Source organism: Fusarium oxysporum, chromosome VI (genome assembly GCF_013085055.1).
Source record: "Fusarium oxysporum Fo47 chromosome VI, complete sequence".
Classification (NCBI taxonomy): domain Eukaryota; kingdom Fungi; phylum Ascomycota; class Sordariomycetes; order Hypocreales; family Nectriaceae; genus Fusarium; species Fusarium oxysporum.
The window spans coordinates 1038293-1052584 of record NC_072845.1 but is presented as its reverse complement, the minus strand read 5'-3'; the positions used below and the strand labels follow the sequence as shown (position 1 = coordinate 1052584).

Below are 14292 nucleotides of genomic sequence, written 5' to 3'. Positions count from 1 at the left end.
CATTAGTGCAAGCCTCAAGAAGCTATTGAGAGTCCATTAGCCAGAGAGTTCAAGTGGATACCAGAGAGTGTTACAAAGGACAAGTCTGTTGTAGTTGGTATCATATCTATTACTACTACAACTAAAGGGCATCGTCAGAGGGCATGCTTGACGGCCTTGAGTAATCTATTGTGTAAGAATGCCAAGGCATGCCTGCGTATTGTGCGCTCTTGTTGCGCAATATAGCAACCCAATCATGAACGCTCTGGATAACAAGAAAAAGCAGAGGACAAGTACGTCATTCCAAAAAGAAAGGCCCATTTCCCATGTCGTTGCGCCGCCCCGAATGAATGATGCGCATATTTCCATCAAACGCCAGCAATGAAATTCCCACCTGAGAAGAACGCACGCAGTCCATAAACGACCAAATGATTGCTTGCTTCCAATCCTTCCATCCATCCAATTTCCGTGCCATATTCGTTCAAAAAGGAAATATTAGGGGCCGATCCAACATCCCCTGAGCTCATAATAGTTGATCCCACCAGCCCATAGAGTAGTAGTACCGAAAAGGTGCAACCCAAAACAATGCATGCGATCCTGTAGCTCAAAATAGTATACATAGTCATACACAAAGTCCACAGTGGCGTCGGTATCACCGACTCGTGAGATTCTTAATCCGTAGTCGGAATCGTGATAGATAGTCGCTTCGTTTCCTCCGAGCCAGAGTTGCTCTTCACATCGAGACTCTGGACGGAGCTGCGCACACTCCTGGCTCCATCAGTTTGCATAGGAGGTGTGTGTGGCTCCTCGATCGGGCCACTCTTGGTTGTATCGCTTCGTGTCCGTTCTATCGTCATCGGTGGTGTTTGAAAGCCAGGAACTTCGAGATGGTCAGACCTTACACTGCCGTCATGGCTGTTACGCGGGCTCTTTTCCATGTCGACAGAGAGGGGCGCCGGAATGCATGGAATAACACCACCACCAATGCGAGACCAGAACATCTGCTCCCTGAGTCGTACACTCTCCTCCCAGGCAGCTTTCTCATGATCCTCATTGTCCGCTCGCCAATGACCATCCTTAACCATACGCAAGAAGCCCAAGAAGTCACAAGTTGACCGTACGCGAGTCAGGCAGTACTTGCACAACGGGTGCCGTTGAGCAGAATCAGTCTCACTAGTTCTGAATCGATGGTTTCGTAAATACTGAGGGTCCTTGCGTGAATCACCGCAGAGTGCACATGGGTAAAATTGCGGCTTTGTCAGCGCCACAAGACTGCCAGTGGTTGGTACGGGCTCAACCACCAGAGATCCGTCAGCGATGGCGGCGATAACGGATCGACGAGCCAGCCATGACAAGCCTGGAGCCATATCTAGACGAAGTGTAGGCTCGATATCTTCAGCCAGAACTCGCTTGTAAAACTTTGTTTCTTTCAAGCTTGGCAGAGGGGTAGCTGATGCATTTGAAGCAGCGCTGACGGTAGAGGCCGGTGTGTTGGGAGACTGAGGTGCACTTCCGGCCCCAGCAATAGGTGTGCCAAGCGAGGTAGTTGAGGCGTTGGAGGGATGGGCGCTCGATATTGAACCACCAAGGCCAAAGCCAGTCAGAGCATTCAGAGCACCGACTGAACCTGAAGAAACGCGGCTGCCAGGGCGATTTCGAGAAGTCCGTGCGAGTATAAGAAAATCGTCATATGACGACAAATCGGTTCGCAAAACGGGTTGGAGAAGATGCGAGAAGCTGGTCGGGTGAGCAGGCTCGACGGAAGCGCTCCAGAGTGAAGCAGCAGGCTCCTCGGTTGAAGACCGAAGATCGTCACGAGTATCAGGTTTCGTCAAGCCGGGAGAAGAGGGAGCAGTGGGGTTATTATGATCTCCTCGTTCCGAAGCCATATGTTCCATAACGTGCTTGAGCTCGACGAGTTGCTCCTGTTGAGATTTTAGAATGCTCTCAGTATCGGCAAGCTGAGACTTGAGTTGGTCATTCTTGCGTTGAAGAGCCTCATGGTCAGCCTTTGCCTCTTCCTTGGCAGCAATCACCATCTTGTTTGCTTCCTCAAACAATGCAGCTGTAAGATTCTCGAGCTCCTGCTCGATCTTCTTCTTTTCCAATTCTGTGTCAAGTCGCTTTTGACGTTCCGCGGCAACCTTGGCCTGCCACACCTTCTTTTCGTCCTCAACGGTGTGCTTGCGAACCCACACGTCACCAGCCAACATTTCGCGTTGTGAGGCATTTTGAGTCTCAAGCATGCGGATTCGTTCCCGTGCAGCATCAAGTTCGTGGCGAGCGGCGGATAATGAGTCGTCCAGGACGGTTTGGTGATTAATGGCGTTGATGAGCTTATTACTGAGGGTGGCGACTTCGTCATTCAAATCGGGGTGATGACTGGGAGTCGCGACACCGCTGTCATCGGCCGGGCTCATAGCACGACTTCGAGGATCAGGTATTGTGCTCATCTCATCTCCAAAATCTGTAGGCGGGTTCGGTGAGACAATCGGTAGATGTGTCGAGGAGGAAGATTTAATCGGGGTGTGGTCCGGAGTGAGCGAAGGCGTTCGAGGGTGATAGCTAGGGGTCGCTGCGATGGAGGAGAGAGATCGAAAATGACCTAATGACCGCCGGGACGCTGGCGATTTTGTCGCGAGTGGTTGACCCCAACCGGCGGCGGCGGCGGCGGACATTGGAATAAATCTACAACGCGTAAGCTCAAAGCCGACAGGATGTGGTGGCCAAGTTTGGTGATAGAGTTCGGGCTGGAGAATATGTGTAACGGAACGAGAGAAGAAGGTGCAAGCGGGCGCGGAGAACGGAGGTATCCTGAGTCAAGAATTCAAGGTGGCAATGATGGCAACGTACGAGTCCATTGTGATCGGGCGTATGTGTGTCGGTTGAATACGTCCTGTGCTCTCGGCCCGGGCAGAGAAAGACGTGACCTGACCTGGCGTGACAGGTCAAGATGAGACGACAAGTCCGTTGCGAGACCGACCAGACGTGGAAAAGTCAATCCCTCAGAGAGTTTGGAGAGGGAATGGAGAGAGATGGGCGGACCCTCCGGAGCCGACGAGTGACGACAAGCCAGTCCAATCCAGTCAGGGAAACGGCCGTGAGTGCCAAACGGGGGACGACGGACGGGAGCTGGAGCTGGAGCTGGAGGGCGGCGAGGCAAGTGAGAGATCCAAGCGAGTGACTGTGAGACCTCGGGGCCTGAGACAAGATGAGCCACGTTCCACGGGCTCTGAGAAGCCGATGGGTTGATAGTGTCGAGAAATGCTGTGGCTTGTTTAATTCGATTACTGTTGCCAGGCTCTGGCAGCAGGCACGAAGAGCGTAAAATGAGAAAAGAGAAAGACGAGAGGGAAAATGAGAGATCCTGGTATGTACGAATACGTGGGTATTGTATGGCAAGGTACCGTCCGTACTGAACCTGAACCGTACGGTAGCAGTGTAGCACGGGCGGCCGCGGTCCCTGGTTCTCCGCAAGCTTGTGAGATGGAGATGGGTCCTAATCCGACAAAGTCCCAGAAGTCGTGTCGTATCGTATCGGTCGCGGATCGTAATTGGGAGGTGGAGTCGTTTGGGAAAGTCGTTTGACGATGTAATGATGCAGACGAAGCAAAAAATAGAACAGACCGAGATATTTTGATTCAGAAATATCCAGGGACTTGAAAGGCAAGAAGGGGTTCAATTCAGATTGGTTAGGAACCACCATGTGCATCATGAATCGCGCCTTCTTGCATGTTCCCCTTCCTTTTCGCCTCACTCGTCTTTCCAATCTCGACTCGCTGATGGAAGGAGCATCAGTGCAGTACGCCCCAGGCATGTACCTCTTTGATGCCGACCAGTCATGCAGCAGAGATCTAGCAGGGAAGGAGAGACGCGATGGGGTCGAGGCCTTGGCTCCTCCAACCAAACTCTTAGAGGAACCGCCTGCGCCACGAACCATCTGCTGACGCCACGCTATCACATCGCAGGCGCTTGCCGATGACTTAATCCTTGTTGGGAATAGCCAATGCTCACGGTTGCTGCGGTGGTCGATTTGTCGATACCTGAGAGCGAAGTAGACCTTATCGAGAAAACGACCTAACGGGATGCGCGTTCAGTGCGAGCCCGTGCGCTAGCGATTTAAAGGCAGGGGCCGTTCCAGCGCCCTATCCGGGGCTCGCTTCGTCTTTTTTTTTTTCTTGCTCGGGCTCTCTTTGGCAGCTGAGGCTAGCAGACCTACAGAAGCTAGGCCGAGTTTTTAGTGGAAGGGCTTCAGTGGGTTATCGCCAAGTTTTACAGTTCCAGCCCAACCCAGAGCCAGGCCTGGGCCTCGTGCTTGACCAGGCTCTTGGGTCTCGTCTGGTTTGGAGTCTATTGCCATGGCTCAAAGTTACGAGCTGAAAAGGGGAAAGGGGTAGAAGGAGAAGAATTCTTCCTGAGTCGTGCGTGATTGAGGAAACATGAGACGAGACGAGTTTGCAGTAAGCACAGTCTGTACAGGGTCATTATCATTTGATGAGACACGGTCAATTGCTGCTGCGGGTAAAGTGTTTCCCTTTGCTTAGCTCCAAGTGGAGGAGAATTGATTTGGCAAAAGTGGGCAGTGATGACGGGTCCATTTGAGTGATTCAATCAAGTTTGGGCAAGGATGATGATGAATAGGACAGGCTTGGACTGACAGGGTCCTTGGAGAGGATCCACCTTTCAAAGCCACGTCGAGGGAGGAGCTAAACGGAATTGGAAGGGAGAGTGAAGCGAGACAAGCGCAAGCCATGACGAATACCATATTTGATCCAGGGTAGGTTGTCGATACGGTATCGAACTGGAAAACAACAGGCATGGAGCCTGTTTATTGCAGATCAACTGGAATGTTTTCCCCTAAATCAAGGGCAGATCAGAGAAACATCCAGCCAAGAGGATCAGTTTACCCCTGACTAGTTGTAGCCCCTGCATGTCCAACGTCTTGTGCATATGTTTGGCGTGTTGACCAAGTAACATTACACGTAGTGAGTGAGTGATGTGCTGTGATTATGTGACATGCACTGCAGTGTAACTCGAGGCTGAATTGATGAGTTGGCACTTCCGTTAACCGCCTCAACCTAGATCCGAAGTTTCAGTTAAATCACTGACTGTCATGTTCCGTTGTTTGTCTGTGCCCAGGTCCAAGTGTCTCCATCCATGTTAGTTATCTCTCCAAGATAAGGGTCCAATGTGACCTATGACATCAGAGCCAGCATCTCCCTTGAACGTCAAGTTTAATGGAACAACGGCCTTGCATCGTCATTCTTTTGCCCTGGAAAATAGCAAAGACAATTAGTTAGTTCATGCTTGGTTTCACTACAATCAACAAGTCGCACAGACTCTTGACGTACATTCCATCACTTGCCCCTACCTACGGCTCATGAAATGATCATTAGCCCGTTCTATCACGCCTACCACATGACATATCCCTAACCAACAGTCGAGAAATGTCTCGACACAGCCGCGCAAAGCAGGGACTTTCCCCTGCAGTGCTGTACTTTGACCAAAGAAGCTGGAGTCTGAGGTATAATAATGAATTCCGTTTAGCCATTTGGGCGAGATCCTTACGCAGCCAGATGGAATTTCAGTAGAGCCTCACTATGACAACGTATCAAGCAGTCAACTCAGACAGTGTGCAAAAGAATAATATTCTTGTCGTTATGAACTATAAAATTGTACGTTCCTAGCGGTTCAATGTGTCCTCTTGCCGGGTTGGCTTTATTTTGGAATCAGCCTAGAAGGACAAAGCTAAGGCATATGGAGGAATTGATACATATCCGTTCGTTCATCCTCCTCCTATGTACTCTGTGATATCTACTCTTCACCTATGTCTTTAACTGGCTGATATACAGCCAATTTGCCTTTATATTAGGTTTCTGGATCTTGTAAGTTCACTAACCATGAATCAAAATTCAAATAGCGAAACCACAAAGCGTTGCTTTGCTCCCAAGACTCAGACTGTGGGATACAAGCCTCCAAACTTTATAAATAAGCACCATCATTAGCTGCCTCCCTCGTATCTTTACTCAGCGACCATCGCTATTCATAAAAATGCAGTATGAAGGGAATACTGTAATCTCTCATAATATTCATTGCGGTTAGCATCTAAGCCAGCTGTCGTGGGTTAGGTAATTTGGCCGACTTAAGGATTAAGCAAATGACCCGAATTAGATAAAAAAGCCTTTCTCGCCAACATAATGATATAACTGTAATAAGGACTGACTGCTCTATATGATGGTGTGAGGCTTACAGTAAGCTGACGCTAACTGTGATGAGCATCATCAGATCTTACGTTAGCTGCCTCTCCATTTCACATAAATAAGCACTCATGTAACAGATGGAAGTAAAACATCTTCACACTGTTCTACTCTGAACTCTGTTCTCAAGTTCGAACATGGCAGCCTCACTTTTAGAGTCCCTAGCCATAGATGGCAAGCACTTTATAGAAACAGGAGTTGAAACCTCCAGACAGAAAATCATAGCTGCAGCCAGTGCTCTCATCCAAGAACTCGAAAACCCTGGAGAGCAACTTGCGCGCATTGGTTGGGGAGAACCAACTCGAACAGCTGCTCTTCGAACACTCTTTGATCTGGGGATACTTCAGAGGCTTGGGGAAGAACCTCAGAGCAGTGAGCAGTTGACGGCTGGTACCAAAGCTGATCCTGTTTTGGTTGGTATGTAATCCTTTAGTCTCTCTTATAGTTGGAGTTGTTCTGATTGATTGTCCTGTGATAGCTCGAGCTCTGAAGCATTTGGCTGCAAATGGCATTATCAAAGAAGTCGGCCAAGACTCATACATTGAAACGCCATTCACCATGTCAACCAGGGATCCAACTATGGAGGGAGGCCTTATATACAGCTTCGAAGGCATGATTCCAACCTTTCAAGGGCTCCCTGAGTTTCTGGCTCAGACAAAGTACCAGGTTCCCAAAGATGCCAACAACTCTCCTGTTCATTATGGCCTGAGGACTGATAAGCCCTTCTTCAGTATTCTCCGAGATAATGCTCGCCTAGGAAAAGCTTTCAATAGTTTCATGGCTGGATATGCTAAAGCGAGGCCTCGTTGGACTGAGATTTATCCATATAAAGAACGACTGGGCGAGGATACCAACGCTAATGCCCCTTGGCTGGTTGATATTGGTGGTGGCCTTGGTCATGAGCTGCTAGGCCTGGCTTCAGAAAAGGTCCCCGGAAGATTGGTACTACAAGACCTTCCGGCAGTCATAGGAGAAGCTAAGTCATCTGGTGAACTTCCCGAGATCATTGAAGCCACTCCTCACGACTTCTTCACTCCTCAGCCAGTCGAGTGCAAAGGAGCAAAGGCGTATTTCATGCGTCTGATTCTTCACGACTGGCCTGATGCAGAGTGTGCTGCCATCTTGTCCCACCTCCGAGATGCCATGGTTAAGGGCTACTCCCGACTACTTATCAATGAAACTGTTCTGCGAGATGTAGGTGCCCCTTGGCAACAGACGAGCCTCGACTGGACAATGATGGGCATGTTGGTGAATCGCGAGCGAACTGAAAGCCAGTGGCATCAGCTTCTCAATGATGCGGGATTGAAGATCACTAGGATCTATCACAAAGGCACCGAAAGTGTGATTGAAGCAATGTTGGCCTAAGCAAACTTATGAGATCGGGTTTCTTTTACGTATAAGTGTGTTGCTCAGCTGAGATATGTGGCTGAAAAGAGCCATGGAAGATTCATTACTTTTGTCTATGTAGTTCAGGTGTAAAGTCATTACGGAAACTTTCTATGTCCCGTCATCCTCTCGCTCCTTTACATCGTTTACACAATCCTGCCAGCTAATCCACTTCATATACACACATTCAATAATCGCAATGATAACCATACCACTTCCAAGACCGATCCAAAGACCGTCGAGCTTGAGGTCTGGGCTTCCTAGCTCGAGCCATATGGCAAATGGAACGGCAGCAAGGTAATTGACTGCTAGTACAACCCATGCAGCAACAGACTGCTTTGCCAGACCTCTCAACACACCATTAGTGCCACAGATGATTGAGTCAATGACCTGGAAGCAGGCTACAGCAACCATTGATCCTGTGGCCAGGTCTCTGACAGTGCTGTCGTCGGAGAACATATCTGCGAGTGGGTTTCGCAACACATACAAAAATGCGCCATCGAGGATACCAACCACGGTGAAGACGCCAGTGTATAGAATTGCAGCACGTCGTGCTTCCTTGAGTGCCCCAGCACCAACCAAGTGACCGAAGCGAGTGGTGACTGCGACGCTAATCGAGAACGGTATGTGCCATGTAACAATGGAGAGCGTGTTGAGAACAGTTTGCGCAGCCAAGTGGCGGGTACCAAGATAAGAGGTGCTGACCATGAGGATCTCAAATGCGAGCCACTCCGCAAGATTCACAGCGGTGCTTGCAACAGAGAGACGGACCATAGGGCCCCATTCGCGGAACGCAAACGCAGCACGGCTATCCCAGCCGCCCCAGCATCGGTGAGACTTCTTGCCAATGAAGGCGACATACAACAGAAGAAGCGCAGGTCGAAGGTTATTAGCAAGAGCCTGACCGAAAGCAGCGCCATCGAGGCCCATGTCAAGTTTGACGGCGAAGTACCAACTCAGAAAGGCATTGACGGGAGCGCAAATGATGAGAATGACCATTCCGGGAGCAAATTCACCCTGCGCTTGAAGAAACCTCTTACCAGCCTCAAAGAATGCATAACCGGGAAGCCCAACGAGACTGACGCGCAAGAAAGAGGCGGCTTTCAAGGCGAGGCTTCGTTGAGGAACAAGCAATGGTAGAATCCAGTGCGAGCACAGCCATATTGCGCCGACAGGAATCATGACGATTGACATGAACACGATCATCCGTTGGATGTGCATTCCGACGCCGGTATAGCGACCAGACCCGTAGGCCTGCGCACACAATGTGTCGAGAGCCGTGGCCATGCCCTCAAAGATGGTGAACCCAATGATGTTAATCGTTGTTAAGCCCAAACTTGAAGCTGCCAACTCCTCAGCACCCAAGCGACCAGCGACAATGGTTGTAATGACAGTAAAAGAATACTGAAGAAGATACGTCGCGATCAAAGGGAGAGAGTATTGGCATAGCAGTTTCGCCTCAGCCAAAAGGCTGTGGACGTCGGTCAACGACTTTGCCGTTCCATTTTCGCTGACTTCTGATATCCTTGGAAGCAAAGGCGAAGTCTCATCGTGTAACACGCCATCATAAGAGTGAGAGTGAGAGTGAGAGTGAGAGTCTTGGTGACCCTCACGGCGCCGACGTTCGCTCGAAGGCATTGGCGTTCGTGTTGTGTATTTGCTGTTAGTCTCGGCTCAATTGATGAAAGCTCGAGCTTCAATAGCGCTTTTGAGCCCTGTGAGATCCACTAATTGAGGGCGAATTGGGTAGAGGATGTTTATAAGAAGAATTCTTCAGTGCCAAAGGCGAAAAGAAAGACGTGATCCACCGATTTCGGACCCAGCAACGAAAAGAGGGAACTAAACCAAAGACAGAATGACAGGCCCACTTAGACGAACTCAATTGCTAACAATTGCCTGATGCTTTTGGACGACTCATGAACTTACATGAACTTTGTTGATGGAGAATACCCGTGACTCGTGAATGACATTCTGGGTTATGACGTTCGGAGATCAATTGAGGCCAGCTATACCACGTGGCGTCGATGTCAGTCCAGTACACTCATCCGCCATGCCTGATGACGGACAGCATATCAAGCACCATATCATGATTTCTGAACCTGAGGGTCGGTTGAAATACCAAGGAGTATTAAACTTCAAGACATGGTTTCCGTCTCAGAGCTGGTATCAATGAGGCGCAAAATCCCGCCCTGTTCGAGAAGAGAAATGTACTCAGCTTGGAAACCGTCAGTTCACTCCAGGGAACAAAGTCTGAAGTACTTACTCGCAATTGGCCAGCGCTCAGCTAGTCTTCTAAGCCCATCGACGATAGTCACCAACGCATCTTTCATCTGTGGTTCATCGTCTTCCCGAATAAACCATGAGCATGCACTACAGGCGGTATAAAAACATCTTGCTTGAAGAGGACAATCTGACTGAATCTGAGCCAGCTTAGGGGCCAAAGTACTACCTAGTGCTCTCAGGCCCTGAACGCTAATACTCTGCAATTCTGTTTCGTGTGTCAAGCGTTCTCGACTTGTTATTCCAGGGGCGTCAGGACAACCATAAGCTCCGTATAGGAGCGCTTGGGCACTAATGCAAATGGCGGAAGCACATGCCAAAGAGGATGCTGAAGAAGAAGAAGCGTTGCTCAAGGATTGTTCTTCAATAGAAATTTGTAGTGAGTTTAGTGCTCTATTAAGGCTCTGGGCTTCCTGGACAACATGTAGGATATCGTGCGAAGATTTGGTTTTCAAATGTTTGTGTGTAATGACCTTGCCGAGCATATGAGCTGCTTGGCATGTTCTAGCAAAGGAGCCCAGAGTTGTGATGGAGCTGAAGCATGCTGTATACAGTGGCTCGCTTGGTACTGTCTTACCCAAAACCCAATCTTCATCGTTGACTGGTAGTAGCTCATCAGGGCAAGGCTCTGGAGCGGCAAATGGTAGTCCACTTGTATCCATACTGATGAATCTGAACATAGTTTAATTAGATGGAGGTTCAAGGATGCAGAGTTATGACTTACCTGTCAAGCACAAAGATAGTCCACCATGTTCTGCGCTGTTCTTCTCGTTTAGACCAGGAATCAGCAAACTTGAAGAGCTGCTGTGCATCTCTATCATGCCAACTCATTAGTATGCCTAGTCTCGCCGCTCGACTGATGGTGAGGTAACAGGCAGGATATATAGCCTGGCACGCTTCATACAGAGCTAATAGCACTAAGGACTGAGCTAGGCGAAGTGAAACTAGGCCTGCACTTTCAGCAGCGGCACATAGAGTTTTTGCCAACATGTACAACGGATGTTGGGATGGAGGGTGGCCATTGGGTCTGAGCGTGCATATTTTCATGCATAAAAGTAGTAGATCATGGCAAGCATCTTGACTGAAAGGATCGGGATGTGTGATCCGCTTTCTGCTAATCATGGGAAGCCACTCATGTACTGAAGAAAAGTAATTATGATAGAGGACTGGCAAGTCATCTGGTTCCAAGTGCTTAGCTATAATCTGCTGCAGATCGACTCTTGGCCCAGGTGCTAATGCATTGCTGGCGGTTAGTGGCGTGAAGAGATCTGGATCCAAGAAGAAGGCCAAGGGAAACGGTTGATTTGGTTCTGATAGAGACGGCTGGCTTGTCCCATCTGGCGGAGGAGCAGTTGGAGGTGGTGGAAGTTCTATATATTCACATTTCTTGCCAAGGCGCCGACACTGTAAGCCGTCAGTTTCAGGCTATATCTGCCCCAGTTCTGAGCCGTACTAAGGAGCAAGATGGCAATTCTCTCATGCATTTCCTCTTCAGGCGGCTGAACAAGTTAGAGAAGCTTCAGTTGATTGGAGGGCCTAGCCTTACCGACATGTTGCACATGAATGACGAGCCACTGGCATCTCGATCCGCGTACCGCTGACAGCCTCGTCGATCTGCAGTGATTGTAAAGCAGCTTATAAATCAATCGGGACCTCTTGGGCTGCAGCGTGAGCGTGAGCGTGGGGGCGAGAGATCGTGAACAGGCTGAAGAGATTGATTGCAGGAAGAGAAGAGAGAAGCTGAGAGCTGAGAGCTGAGAGCGGAGGTGAGCGGGTAATAGGGAGGCAGGAGTGAGACAGAGGCGGAATTGGAGCGGACTTTAGTGGAACCGTTCCTGTATAAGACACCACCAACCAACACCAACAGCGAGACAGGCATGAAAATAACGTGATGAGACTGGCTGAGAGTGAGACGATTAATAATGAATGACCGACTATATTCTCTCAGAAATATATAATGGGTAGAGATGTAATGGACTATTGACAATCAAGCACCAACTGCATCCAACATGACCACCAAAAAGCTCATAGTCGTCATTGGCGCAACAGGCGGCCAAGGAGGCTCAGTTGTCAACTCCTTCATCAATGATCCAGAATGGCATGTTCGTGGCATCACTCGAAACCCTTCAAGCCGAAAAGCAAAGAACCTCGAAGCCCGCGGTGTCGAAGTAGTTCAAGCCGACTTGGACGACAGGGCCTCACTAGCCGAAGCCTTCCAGAACGCAAATGTTATCTTTGCAGTCAGCGACTTTTGGGGCATCTACAACGATCCAAAGAATCGAAATAAACCAAAGCCGGGACAGGCTCTCAACGAGTGGACAAAGGTACAAGAAACCCAACAACTCAAGAATATCATCGATGAAGCTGCCAGAGTATCAAGTCTAGAACGTTTCATCATGTCTTCACTTCCGGGTCCGACAAAACTATCGGGAGGAAAGTACACAAATGTTTGTCATCACGACTCCAAGGCAGATGCAGAGGAGTACGGTGAACAAAACCAGCCAGAGCTTTGGGCTAAGACGAGTGTATATCTCCCTGGATACTTTCTCAACAACTTCTTGACTCATCCAATGGCTCAGCCAACCAAGGTTCGATTTCAACAGCTGTCCAAATCCAATGATATTCAAACTGACGCTGTAGCAGAAAGAGAACGGAAACATACAATTCGCAAACAACCTAGACCTCGATACCAAAGTTCCTCTGATATCACACGACCAAGATTCTGGTCCGTTCGTCAGAGCCCTAATTCAAAACCCTCCAGGGAAAAGCGTCGTCGGATATCGTGTTTGGATCACACCACGGGAATTCGTACGAATTTTCAGTAAAGTCACGGGGTACAACACTGAATTACTACACATACCACCCGGAGAGTTTACCTTTGATTGTAAAGGAGAGTTGAGGGCTGAATTGCAAGATAACTTTGCATTCGCTAATGAAATTGGGCTCCATGGTGGTGATGATTCTCCAGCTGCCCATCCCAACGAGGTAAGCTTCTCTTGATATTTGTGATAAGATAATGATGGAAGCTGATCTGTATGCAGGTGAACCAGCCTCCTCAACTTGAAAGCGTTGAAGATTGGATCAGAGAACAAGACTGGTCTAAAGTTTGGGGGTCTTGAGACATAGCTTGGAGGAGCGAGAATCTGTCCGTCCAGATGTAGCACAGCTGAGGCTACTCATGCTGGCGGTCAAGGGTGAGTTGATAGTAGTTAGTTTCTATAACAAACTATTTTTAGTGGCACATTGATAAGGAATTCGGACTATCGAAAGCTAAATAGTTTAAATGGTTATCGTGACTCTGCTCTGAATAGGATTGATATCAGCAGTTGAATCTACCAATAACAGTGACAGGTGGGGAACACAGCCTAGGCTAACCATTGCAAAACCCCTCAGGCATGCCCTGGACGCATACATATAATTCAACAAATCACAAACTGGCTGTCCAGGGATACCCATATTCTTTGACCGCCAAGGCATGAGCACATCTCGAAACCATCGAACCATAATCAACGTCCTCGCCAAGAAATTCGCTCTTCAAAGACCAACAATGGAGTCACCTCAGAAGCAAAAGCTTGTGGTCGTTGCTTCGAACAACATCCCCAAAATCAAAGCAACCCGCGATGGCTTCACACAAATGCTTCCAGACTCTTATGACTTTCGAGGCATAAGCGTAGACTCCAACGTTTCAGACCAGCCCTTCTCAGACGAAGAGACTCTGCGTGGTGCAACAAATCGAGCACAGAACGCTCAAGCAGCCAGAATAGAAGCTGATTTCTGGGTTGGCATCGAAGGCGGTGTTGAAACTCACAATGGCTCGATCTGCTCTTTTGCTTGGATTGTTGTTTTTGGAAAAGATGGGAAGGTCGGCAAGGCACGGACTTCGGCGTATTTTCTACCGGAGAGGACTTGTCAATTGCTGAAAGATGGTGTTGAGCTGGGACACGCGGATGATATGGTATTTGGACAGACAGATTCAAAGAACAAGCAGGGCTCGGTTGGGCTATTGACCGGTGGTGTTGTTGACCGAGCTGCGTATTATACACAGGCCGTCATTCTGGCCCTGATACCATTCAGGAATGCTTCTTTGGACTTTTGATAGGTTCATTTTCATATTGAGCACTCAAGGCTCTCAAGGAAAAAATCGCAAATAATTTTATACTTCTATAATGCCATACATGACGGACACTCCATCTCACTTCTGGAGTCCAGTCAAGGATATACATTCTTGCAGAGGAAAACACTCTTATTAGCCTGCCCATAAGGAGTGTAAATGAATATATAATTGATTAAAGAATTAGATATGCGTAATGCGTGTACTTTTCCACCCCTTCCATGCTATCTCTCCATTCTGTTATTACTCTTCGCTCCATCTCTTGACAAATTCTGTAAA

At 48.7% G+C, this 14292-nt stretch overlaps 4 protein-coding genes across 4 annotated transcripts; 2 read left to right on the top strand and 2 right to left on the bottom strand.

Annotated features, from left to right (window-relative positions):
* Positions 1 to 544: 544 nt before the first annotated feature.
* On the bottom strand, positions 545 to 3311 carry FOBCDRAFT_39932 (uncharacterized protein). Its single transcript, XM_031187152.3, has 2 exons — positions 2833 to 3311; positions 545 to 2667 (listed from the first exon to the last, which is right to left on the bottom strand). Exons 1-2 carry the CDS (start codon positions 2838 to 2840, stop codon positions 651 to 653), a joined length of 2025 nt encoding a protein of 674 aa, XP_031038287.2. The 5' UTR covers positions 2841 to 3311; the 3' UTR covers positions 545 to 650.
* A 3002-nt stretch (positions 3312 to 6313) lies between these two features.
* FOBCDRAFT_163016 (S-adenosyl-L-methionine-dependent methyltransferase) lies at positions 6314 to 7657 on the top strand. The gene is made up of 2 exons (XM_054704977.2): positions 6314 to 6653; positions 6715 to 7657. Exons 1-2 carry the CDS (start codon positions 6374 to 6376, stop codon positions 7599 to 7601), a joined length of 1167 nt encoding a protein of 388 aa, XP_054560952.1. The 5' UTR covers positions 6314 to 6373; the 3' UTR covers positions 7602 to 7657.
* A 76-nt stretch (positions 7658 to 7733) lies between these two features.
* On the bottom strand, positions 7734 to 10733 carry FOBCDRAFT_136461 (mate-domain-containing protein; the record flags this gene model as incomplete). Its single annotated transcript, XM_059607956.1, has 5 exons — positions 7734 to 9295; positions 9549 to 9593; positions 9886 to 10263; positions 10480 to 10574; positions 10627 to 10733. The coding sequence occupies 5 exons, from the start codon at positions 10731 to 10733 to the stop codon at positions 7734 to 7736; spliced, it is 2187 nt and encodes a 728-aa protein (XP_059467340.1).
* Positions 10734 to 11876: 1143 nt separating this feature from the next.
* On the top strand, positions 11877 to 13998 carry FOBCDRAFT_294400 (uncharacterized protein; the record flags this gene model as incomplete). The annotated part of the gene is made up of 6 exons (XM_059611846.1): positions 11877 to 12490; positions 12546 to 12887; positions 12944 to 12999; positions 13029 to 13096; positions 13349 to 13828; positions 13874 to 13998. Exons 1-6 carry the CDS (start codon positions 11912 to 11914, stop codon positions 13996 to 13998), a joined length of 1650 nt encoding a protein of 549 aa, XP_059465097.1. The 5' UTR covers positions 11877 to 11911.
* Between the last annotated feature and the right edge of the window lie 294 nt (positions 13999 to 14292).